Here is a 12,009-nt window from a genome sequence, read left to right on the forward strand (position 1 = left end):
CCATAAACCTAAAAGCTGGTTCTTTCTGTGGAAAAACAAATCATGAAAAAGAGAAGAGAACAAAAATACAAATTAAAGAATTAATAAGGGCAAACACCCAAATATGAAAGAAAATTAAAAGAATTATAGGAACACATGATATACAAGTCTATGTCAGTGTATCTGAAAATCTGGGTAACTATATTTCCCAAGAATTGTGAATTATTAAAAGGGAATTTTAAAATCTCAAAATATATCAGGACACAAAAGTAAAATTAATATAAAATTTCAAGGGTATTATTTAATTCCAGTATTATTTCAAGTATCCCAGAAAGCAGAAAATTAATAAGGCTTCCAAATCATTTTTAAGATGCTAATATTTAACTGCTACCAAAGTCTCACAAGATAACATATGAAACAAAACTTCAAACTAATCTCTTCTATAAAAATGGATGCAAAAAGTACCATTTCAATATAGGTATACAGAATCCAGAAGAATCATTAAGCATGAAAGAATAATATACCATTACCAGAGTAGTTCATTCTAAGAAAACCAGAATCTCTCTATAATAGAAAATCTATCTAAATAATTCAAGTATCAAAAAATTCAACACTATCAATATTTCCTTCATAGGATTATGGATACATATCTCAGTTAAAGCCAGGAGAATGCTTTATAGTGAAACATCAGAAGTTTCTCTGTACTAGTTATAAATAAGACAGGAAGGAGCGATTATCTAAAATATACCATTAAATCAAAAATAGCAAGTCACAGAACAAAATGTATAATATGATCATACTTTTAGGGGAAAAAAATCTACGCAGATCTGTATTAATACATTGGTAGATGCACTTTTAAAAGTCTGAAATGACAGGCAACAAACCATTAATAATAATTACTTATTGGGACCAATATTTCCCTATTGTTTTCATCAAAATTATGTGACATGAAACAACATAAGCAATTGCTTTTAAGAAATCTGTCAACTGCAAAAAGATTAATTCAACTTTGAAACTGCCCCAAACTGCTTCCCATTATTATTTTTATTTCTAATCATACATTATTAGTGATTATATGTTTTCCTTTAAAAAAAATAGCAATATTACTTTTGTGTTCAAATGCTCTAGGAGTTAAATTTTAAAGTAATACCATTACTTTCTTATTGACTGAGGTTATACCACCTCTCACAGAAGACTTCCCCAAAGGGACATGGGCTCTGAGGATGGGGTAGTTCAAGATTTCTCAACTGGAGGAGGCATGGTGGAAGGAGTAGGTGATTTTCTAATGGTGAGATATCAGGAAAGAGACAGCAGAAGGTAGAAGGGGAAAAAAGAGTAGGAAAAGAACAAACCTGGCTGCTGGCAATTGGCTACACGTAATAGGATCAACAAAAGAGATGCCACTAAAGGTTGCCATAAATAGTGATCAAAAGGGTCAAAAGGGTATATTCACAAAGTGCCACGGTAAAATGAAAAAGAAAAAGCACAAAGTGAGACATGTGATTGTGAAAACACATCCTAGTTTAGCAGTGTAATCCTACATGCAAAAAGCTTATTTAATAACAGCCAATTTTACAAAGATAAGACATCTGAATGTTAACAGGACGTTTTTCAGTTCAACCACAATCATGACAGATGGTGCACATCTCCGAGTAACAAATAACTATAAACATTGGTGAATCTGTTTCACCATTTTCACCATAACAACAATGATTCTGGGTGTATAGAACTTTTCTGATTATGCTTTCAGTCGTTCAACCAAAATAATGCAACTGAGTTCTAGTTCAAGATGACAACATAGGAGGATCCTGAAACCACCCCTTCCCATAGACACACCAAATCTACAGCTAAATAAGGAACAATGTCCTCTTAACAGAAACCCCAAAACTACCTGAGCAATTAATTCCTCCACATTTGGCAAATTAGGAAAAAACCCACATTGAGACAGGTAGAAGAGGCTGCAGCACAATCTCACCATTAACCCCACCCCCAGTGCGGTGATACACAATCCGGAGAGAGCTCAAAAATCCAAGCTTCTCCCTGAGGAGCAAAGCGTTAGAATCCCACATCAGGCACACCAACTTTTAAGACCTGCACCTGAGAAATGAAACACAAAATATCTAGCTTTGAAAGTCAACAGGCTCATATCAACGAGAGTGACAGCTACAGCAAACTGAGAAGCAGTTCTGAGCTCACACAGACTCACCTGGCTACCCCCTACCAAAGCCAGCACAGAAGCAGCTGCCTGAAAAGTGCCCAGTCTTTCTGTGAAGGAGGCCGATTTAAGGAACAAGCATCTAATTCAATACACATCTAGAGGCCTACTGAAATACTATCCAAAGACAGCTGAGACCACTGGGCGCCATCTTTGCACTCTCCCTCTGCCTCACTCCAAGTCACCAGAATCTCCTAAAAATGAGTTTGTAGACACAAATCTGGCCCCCTAATTTTTGCTGCCCAGGAGATACCCCTTGATCACTAGGCTCTGGAGGCCAATGAAGCTTATATTCACAGGTCCCACGAGACTATAACAAATGGAGAAAGAGTTTTTAACCAGCTATACACCCCATGGCACAATGGAGAGGTAGCTGAATAAAAGGCCTAGTATTTCTGTGAAAGAAGCCAATTAGCTTACCTTCATAGCTGGGCCCCGAGGGGCAGCTTCTAATTAAACACACATCAAAGGACCTACTACAATCTTCTCTAGAGATAAGAAAGCTGCATACCTTCCCACCCTCCATCTGCCCTGCCCCAAGTAGCTGTCGTCCCTGAGAAAGAACCTTGTGCGCACATCCGTCACTCCAGCTTTTGTAGCTGCTGCCTAGAGGACACATCCCTTGATAGCCTGGATGTGCTGACCAGCTGGTCTTGTGTTAATGGTTGAAAAGGACAACAGCAAACAAAGAAACATTTCTTAACTGGCTATCACCGAAGGGTCAGTGTAGAGGGAACAAACAGAAATGCCCATCTTCCAGTCTTCCCCTGAAAGAAATATGTTTGCATACCTTAAAAGCTGCTGCCTAAGGGTCTGGCTTCCAATCAGCCTGAATCCAGATGCTGAGGTCCTCCCCTCTGAGACACAGACAGGTCCTGGCACACCCTCAACTACTGACAGCCACTTAGAATAAAACAGGATACTCGCACAAAACCAAAGGTTTGACGGACAATAAAGAGCTAGGGCAGGGCTGAACAATAAGGTTTATCTCCAAGACTGGGAGAGTTAGCTGTTTTATCTAATGCATAAAAACTAACACAGAGAATCAGGAAAATAAAGAAACATAGGAATATATTCCCCAAAAAAGGCCAAGATAAAACCTCAGAAAAAGACCTTAACAAAACAAAAACAAATGATTTATATGAAAAGAAGTTCAAAATAACAGTCATAAAAATGCTCACTGAGGACAGGAAAAGAATGCTTGAACAAAAAGGAATTTCCACAAAGAGACATTTAAGACAGTGCAAACAAAAGTGACAAAGTTAAAGAATACAATAACTGGACTGAAAAATACAATAGAGGGGTTCAACAACATGCTAGATGAAGTAGAAAAAAGAATCAGGGAACTCAGAGACAAGACAGTGGAACTCAACCAATCAAAGCAACAAAAAAGGGCTTCCCTGGTGGCGCAGTGGTTGAGAGTCCGCCTGCCGAGATGCAGGGGACATGGGTTCATGCCCCGGTCCGGGAAGATCCCACATGCCGCGGAGCGGCTGGGCCCGTGAGCCATGGCCGCTAAGCCTGCGCGTCCGGAGCCTGTGCTCCTCAACGGGACAGGCCACAACAGTGAGAGGCCCGCGTACTGCAAAAAAAAAAAAAAAAAAAAAAGAATGGAAAAGAGTGAAGCTTAAGAGACTTATGGGACAACATTAAGTGTACCGATATTCTCATTATAGGGGTCCCAGAAGAAGAAGAGAATGAAAAAAGGGCAGAAAACTTGTTTGAAAAAATAATGGCTAAAAATGTTCCTAACCTAGAGGAGAAAAAGACATCAAGATCCAGGAAGCCCAGAGAATTCTGATAAAGATAAACCAAGAAAGACTCACACTAAGACACATTATAATTAAAGTGGCAAAAGTTAAAAAGATCTTTTTAGGAGTCTCTTCAGAGAATCTCAAAAGCAGCAAAAGACAAACAACTTGCTGCATACAAGGGAACCCCCATCAAGACGCTGAGCAGATTTTGTAGCATGCAAATAAGGCTACCTTGAGTACAGCTGGACAACAGGAAAGTAACATGCTGCTCACAAAATACCAAGTTACTAGTTATTAAAAAAAAAAAAAAGAAAAAAGAAAACAAAAATGAGAACGACAGACATCAATCTGAGGTCAGTCAAAATCACTGATTAATTCAATCCCATTACTTATACAATTTGGATATATAAAGCAATAAGGTGAATTTTAATGAAGAAAAGCATGCAGTACAAGTAAACAAAATATTCCTGTAATAGTTAATCTCTAATTTACTTTGTGTAACCCATCTTTGAAGTTAATTTCATTCTATCTCCTCCAGGAGCAGTACAATGGGCCCTCCAAATCCACGGATTCATCCAACCTTCTCCAACCAAAAGTATTCAGAAAAAACAAATTCCAGAAAGTTCCAAAGAGCAAGACTTGAATTTGCCTCATGCCGCCAACTAGTCATCCCTTGGTATGCAGGAGGTATTGGTTCCAGGAGCTCTCACGTACACCAGAATCTGCAGATGCTCAAGTTCCTTATATAAAATGGCATAGTACAATGAATACAGTTGGCCCTCTGTATCCGTGGGTTTCACATCCTCAGATTCAACCTACTTCGGGCAGAAATGTCCATACATAGTTGTTGAATCCATGGATGCAAAACCCACGAATACAGAGGGCCAACTGTATATTTATTGAAAAATATCTGCATATAAGTGGACCCGTGCAGTTCAAATCCATGTTATTCAAGGGCCAACTGTCTTTACATAGCCCTTACATTGTATTTATAACTATTTACTTAGCATTTACATTGTATTAGGTATTATAAGTAATCTAGAGACGATCTAAAATATATGGAAGGATGTGCAGAGGTTATATGCAAATACTACACCATTTTATAAGGTGTACCATGCCATTTTGAGCATCCATGGATTTTGGTATCCACAGGGGGTTCTGGAACCAATCCCCCTTGATACCAAGGGACAACTATAATTTACACATTTAGTAATACTCGACGGATGACTACCGGACCTGTGGTTTCAAACTGTGGAAATGAGAGAGACAGTCTCTGGCTTCACGAAGCTTCAAAGATTTGTACCGTTTTATATTTTACATTTAAATTTATGATTTTGAGTTCATTTTGTACAAATTGTGAGATTTAGGTTGAAGTGGTTTTCTCTTTTCTTTTGCATATGGATATACAACTTTTCCACCACCATACTTTCTCCACTGAATTGCTTGTGTGAATTATCAATTATCAACCAGCCATATTTGCACAGGTCTATTTCTGGATTCTGTTGTGTTCCACAGATCAAAGTGTCTATCTTTTCCCCAATACCACACTGGGTCTGCAGGCCATAAATTCTCTTAGTTTTCCTTAATCTGAGAATATCCTTATTTCACCTTCATTCCTAAAAGACACTTTATCTTGATACAGAATTATGGGTTGACAGTTCTTTCCTTTTAGCAATTTAGAAATACCATTCCACTTATTTCTGGAATCCATTGTTTCTGATAAGGAATCTAAACACTCAAATCATTGTTTTCCTATAAATAATGTTATTTTCCTTTGACTTTAAGTATCATTATTAGTAGTAGTAGTATTTGGTCTTTAGTTTTAAGCATTTTGATTATGACGTGTCTGGTCCTGGATTTCTCTGGACTTATCTTGTTTGGGTTCACTCAGTTTCTTAAATCCTTAGTTTATGTCTTTCACCAAATTTATGAAATCTTCAGCCATTATTTCTTCAAATATTTTTTTTCTGAACCACACTTTCTCCTTTCCTTCTGAGACTCTTGTGACACAAATGTTAAACATTTCAGTACTGTCCTATAGGTCCCTGAGGTTCAGTTCATTTATTCAGGTTTTTTGTTTGTTTCTCTGTTACTTAGATTGAGTAACTCCTATTCATTAATCACAAAGTTCACTCACTCTTTGTTCTGTCGTCTCTATTCTGAAACTTTCTATATTTCCATTTGTTCATGTGGGTAAGGCCTAAAATTTTGAAGTCCCAATATCACGTGCTGCCTAACACCTAGGGATATCAGGTGAACCACAAATGGCCGGACTACAAGTTCTCCTCTCAACTCTGCTCCAATAAATTAAGTCCCCTAGACAAACAACCTACCTCTCATCAGGAAAACTAGACATGGTTCCTACTTATTCCTGGGGAGAGGGTTCCAGGTTCCTGCCAGATTGTGAAATTATTCAAACAAAACCAATCACATCCTCCCTAAGGAACCAGGGGGCACACCACCCTCTCATCACTACAAAGCCTGCCTCCCACACTCTGTTTTTTCACTGTTCCCAAGCACAACCTCCATGTGGTCCTGTGTGCCATGTGGTGGCTTCCCCTGAGCTGTGAGTACATGTGACTAACAAACTGCTATCAATCACATCTGTCTAGTGTCAGGCATCATGTCATGTGTTTGGCCATCCCCAGAGTCTCCAGTGATCTTTCCATGTTTGTTTATGACTACATACCCAGTGTCTACACCAGTGCATGGGTCAACAAGTATTTGCAAATTAACTGAATAAATATATCTGGAACCCAGCGTGTGAGCAAAGGGGGCAGCAATAGGAGAGAAGCTTAGAGAAGTGCTGGGGACCCACGTTGCATGTCTTATAAACTGAGGCTTATAGCTGACAGAATCCACACTATTTTCTCAAACTCACAATTCCCAGTTTCAACTGCTTTATTCATGTTTGATTCCAACAACTTTATAATAGAGCAGTTATGATACTTGTACACATGTTTAATATCTCCTACCAGATTTCAGATGGGCATTTTAAAGGAACACTGCTGAGTCATCTATATCTGTACCTGTATCTACATCTATTGATATATCTGTTTCCTCTACAACAACTAACAATATGTTCTGTCGACAAATAACTTCCAAAATCCCCTAATTAGAAAAAAGTAAAGTGGTCACTGAGTACATTTTAAAAGTACAAAGAAATGAGACTGCATGAGACTGTATGAGGTGTGTTTGTAAATGTACTAGACTTCACAGAGCAGAACGAGTGCTGGCCTTTAGAGGTCACTTAGGAATCAGTCCATTAAATCCAGCAGTGCTATCCATTGCTCACAACACTGGTAAATGTTTGACATTATATAAGCCTCTTAAGAAAAGCAGTCTTATTTTTATTGTTATACTTTTCTTCTTCCGGAAATAGTATGACCTTATTAATCAGATTTGGCACCGAAAGGTCTCTTGCTATTTATGAAAATCAAATTCACCCTCACAGGATCAAGATGAGTCACTGCTGATGATAGTCAAAAGAATAAGCTCAGATTCTGATGTATGTTCTAAGAAGATTTCAACAAAAGTTATAAACAAAACTTTCCAAAATGACTACTGTGTTCAGGACAACACACACACTGGATTTTAAAATCTGTCATTACTTCACAGACGCACCTTAAAATAGAGTTCCTGGACACCATGCCAAGATATTGCCTTATTGCTAAACACAGCCTACAGTGAGACATGCAGTGATGTCCCAAACCCCTCACCCTGGGGAGGAGAAAAAGACAAGACTGGGGACTCTCATTCTGGTCCTGTGAAAACTGAGTGCTCTCATTTCCTTCCTTCCTTTTTTCTTTTCATAAAAAACTCATTTTTCTTTCTTCCTTTCCTTTTTAATTTGGGAAATAGTCAATACCAATGATAATTATTAAAGATTCTTTTCCTGAAAACTTTCCAAGAAGAGAATACTAAAAGTATACCCACAGTTAGTCACCACTTTAACCAAATGATCAAAGTTATTGTCACCCAAAATGGGACAACCTAACTTTAAGTGCCATCAAATGAAAAGAAAATATAGAGTGTGGCCCATTTAGTATTCTTGGCAAAAATTTTTTATCATAAACTTAAACGTGAGGAAATACCTCAGTCAAATCCAGAATGCGCAAACTTCAATAATTTGCTTGACTTCTTTTAAAAAAGATTAGTGTTAAAAAAAAAAAAGAGAGATGGAAAACTTACTAAGATTAAAAGAACAAACAAACAAAATTGCAATGTGTGACATTTAAAGGAATCCTGAATTGGAAAAGCAAACCAAAAAGACCACTACAAACATTTTGAACCTGAGGTAATCTGAATATTAATAATAATGTTAATATGTTAGGTGTTATAACAGTGTTGTGGTTATATGAGTCCTTTCTTATTCTTAGGAAAAGCATACTGAAATATTTAAAGGTTCACCTTGTTATTTTGAAATGGTTCGGCAAGAACACAATGGATGTACATATGAGAGAGGGAGGTGGAGAGTGGAAGGAGAGGGAAATGGGCGGGGACAGATCTTGGCAAAGGGTATAAAAAGTTTCCTTTTACTGCCTTTCACATTTCCTAAAGTTTGAATATTTCCTAAATAAAAAGCTAGAGAGAATGAAAGAGAACCACAGAGCAATGGAAATACTAGACATCTTGTCCACAGTGATGTATACCCAAGCAAGAAGCCTTAACAGTTTTCTTAGATATAATAAGGTTTCTTGACATGTACCCCAAATCTTCTAGTAGAAGATGTAAGAAACAGAGGCCAGGAATAAAAGAATCTGCCACCATTTTCTGTGCAAACTTACAGAAATTTCCTAAACTGTCAAATAACAGAATTCTAATCCTCTGAACTTGTTTTTATTGCATTCTTATAAATGTGTTAAAGGGTGGTATTGTTTGGGGAGCTATTTCCAAACGAGAATTTTATTTTCTAGTACTGGAGCATTCTCTCAGTTGGGAAGAAGACAGGAAGTTTAGCTGCTTTCTTAAAGGTGAAAATAATAAAGAACAGAGTAGGGCTATTTAGTGTATAAAAATCCTTAATATAATTTAAGAATATTACAGGAAGGTCCTAGGGTAACAATATTAAGGATTTTTAAACTGGCTTTAAACCATTAACATGGTATTTTATATTTTATAATATCTGTCTATACTTAAATATATATATATTACAAATAAAAGTACTGGTTTAAGTATATGACAGTCAATTACATTCTATTTTTATTTTACCTGATATAATACAACTTAAAGAAGTTCAATTTGGCTCTAGTATGTTTCCACCTTCCTTCACATCTTACTTTTCATTAACTATGTAACTTTAATGATCAAGTAAAAACTGAAATTTAGAACACTAATCTAAAACTTGCATTATAGTAATGGTCCATTAATACGCTCATTAGGACTATTACTATATCTGCAAAATAATCGCTTTATAATTTAACTTTTTGATTTTAAGAAAATTTACAAAATATACCTTAAAAATAATCACATTGTTATTCAGACTCAAGTTCAAGTTAAAAAAAAGAAAGAAAGAAAACTAAATGCCAGGTTTTGATTACAGTTTCCCAGTAAACTGTTATCACAAAAGTGCAGAAGTGATAATAATATGACAACTAAGAGCATCAGGTTAACTCTTTTGTGGCTGATCAAACATACAGTAAATCCAAATGGGGAGATAGTTTCACTTGGATTAACATACGGAACCATGAGTCTGTAATAACTTAGAAGAGCATTCTTTGTTAGACTTACAGACATATGTCTTCTAGACTGGATGGAATTCACACATTTTCCCCAAAAATATTTATTTCATCCATAGTATTAAAAAGGAAAGCAAAGCATTATTTTTTCCACAATACTCTCCCTGTATTTGAATTCTCCCCACTTACATTCTACCCATCTTCTATTCGCAACCACCCTTGTCTGAAATAGATGAAAGGCTGGGACCACTGACAGTGAAGAAAGGCTCACTGATGGGGGTTATGAGCACCTGGCTGCTCAATGAGCATCTACAACAGGAAGCAAGTTAGGCACCACCAAGAAGGGAGAAAAAAAATTCAGTGTAGTCTACTACGTCTATTATAGTAAGCTCTTTATAACACTCAACAGCAATGTTTACAGTCAAAAAAAAAAAGAAGAGGACATCTCAGAGATCATTTTAGACATAGCAAATTCACCAATTTAAAAACAGTTTTAAGAAAAAAATAAGCAGTATTTTCATATGAGGATCATCTAAGACAGCAGTTCCCAACCTTTCTGGCACCAGGGACTGGTTTCGTGGAAGACAATTTTTCCACGGACCGGGGATGGGGGGGATGATTTCAGGATGATTCAAGCACATTACATCTATTGTGCAGCTTTATTTCTATTATTATTACATTGTAATATACAATGAAGTAATTATACAACTCACCATAATGCAGAATCAGTGGGAGCCCTGAGCCTGTTTTCCTGACACTAGATGGTCCCATCTGGAGGTGATGGGAGACAGGGACACCCAAAGTGTGTTGCTTATGCCCAATCTACTCCGTAATCTCTTTTTGGTTGCTGTCACTGCAGAAAACCCTGCTTCACAAAGATAGGTTGTTGGAAATGGAAGCAGGGTTTTCAGTGTTTTTGTGGCAATCTCAGGATATTCCGCCTTGACTTCAATCCAGAATGTATGGAGATCTGAAGTTGTCTCAAAAATACTTTTGAGGCCACCCTCATTTGTGACCTCAAGCAGCTGATCCTCTCCTAGCACGCACAAAGTCAATTCACCTGGCTTATTCACAAATGGTTCGCGGATCTATTCCTTCCCAGTTCGGGGGTCTTCTGTGGTTGGGAAGTAATGCTCAAACTCTTGTGAAAGGTGAGATAGGTGATCATGCACTAGCTGGGAGAAAGAAGGCCCTGGCTCAGTCTCTTTCAAAATCTCTGCTAATGTATGAAACATGTCAAAAATCCCAAAGTGCACTCGTTGCCCCCATAATTCCAGTTAGGCTTTGAGTGCAGCCACTTTATCTGCTGACTTGAACACAGTTGTCATTCTCCCCTGAAGTGACAGATTGAGTTTGTTGAGGAGGTTGAATATGTCACACAGGTAAGCAAGTTTTGCGATGCATTCTGTGTCACTGAAATGTGCCGCCAGTGGTGACTGTTTTTCTAAAAGAAATCTCTGGAGCGGCTCTCGTAACTCAGAAACTCTGGCCAGCGATCTACCTTCAGAAAGCCATCTCACTTCTGTGTATAAGAGAAGATGTGTGTGCTCTGCGTCCATCTCCTCACAGAGCTGCATGAACAGACGTGAGTTAAGGGCACGTACTTTAATGTGGTTGATAATTTTAATCACATTCTGCAAAACATTGTTAACTTCAGGTGACATTTTTTGGCTAGCCAGCATTTCTCTGTGGATGACACTGTGCGTAGACTCACATTCAGAAGTGACCTCTTTGACCCGAGCAGTAAAACCAGAAAGCTGTCCAGTCATGGCAGCCACTCCGTCCGTGCATATACCAACACAAAATGACCAATTCAGTTTTCCTGATATGTAATCATTCAAAGACATAGTTCTGCAGCTGTGGTGTTGGTTGGCAACAAAAGTGCACAAAACATATCTTCATGCACATCCTCCTGAAAAATATGTCACATAAAAACAAGCATTGTTGCCTTGTTGTCAACATTAGTAGACTTGTCAACCTGGACTGCATACCATGGTGACTCATTAATCCTCTCTAACTATTGTGCTTCAATATCCTCTGCTATTTCATCAATTCATCTAGTTATGGTGCTAGCCAAAAGAGGAACATGTGTCACCTTTTGAAATGCAGCCTCTCCTGAAAGTTCACGACAAATGTCCTCAGCAGCAGGCAGGATCAACTCTTCACCAATAGCAAAGGGCTTCTTAGCTTTACCAATGCAGTTAGCCACTAAGAATGGTGCTCTCAGAGCAGACACATTTGTTGAAGTGGTGGCCTTCAATAATTGCTTCTGTTCTTCGTGTTCACATTTTTTTTTTTCCTTTGAAAAATTCCAAAGGCTTGTCTTTTGATGCAGGGTGCTTGGTCTCCATGTGGCGAAGCAGTTTTGAAGGTTTCATGGCTT

General features: G+C 37.8%; 1 protein-coding gene across 10 annotated transcripts in view; it reads right to left on the reverse strand.

Moving 5' to 3' along the window:
* AUH (AU RNA binding methylglutaconyl-CoA hydratase) overlaps positions 1-12,009 on the reverse strand; it is a 162,113-nt gene that overhangs the window by 59,816 nt on the left and 90,288 nt on the right. Inside the window, exon 7 of one of the 10 annotated variants that reach the window (XM_067745040.1) lies at positions 2,743-3,776. The exons of the other annotated variants lie outside the window; for them this stretch is intronic. Within the exon in view, the coding sequence (XP_067601141.1) occupies positions 3,571-3,776 (206 nt within the window). The 3' untranslated portion in view covers positions 2,743-3,570. Of the gene's footprint in view, positions 1-2,742; positions 3,777-12,009 lie in introns of those variants that run through there. 10 annotated transcript variants of the gene reach the window in all.

Source organism: Pseudorca crassidens, chromosome 7, assembly GCF_039906515.1.
Source record: "Pseudorca crassidens isolate mPseCra1 chromosome 7, mPseCra1.hap1, whole genome shotgun sequence".
NCBI lineage: Eukaryota > Metazoa > Chordata > Mammalia > Artiodactyla > Delphinidae > Pseudorca > Pseudorca crassidens.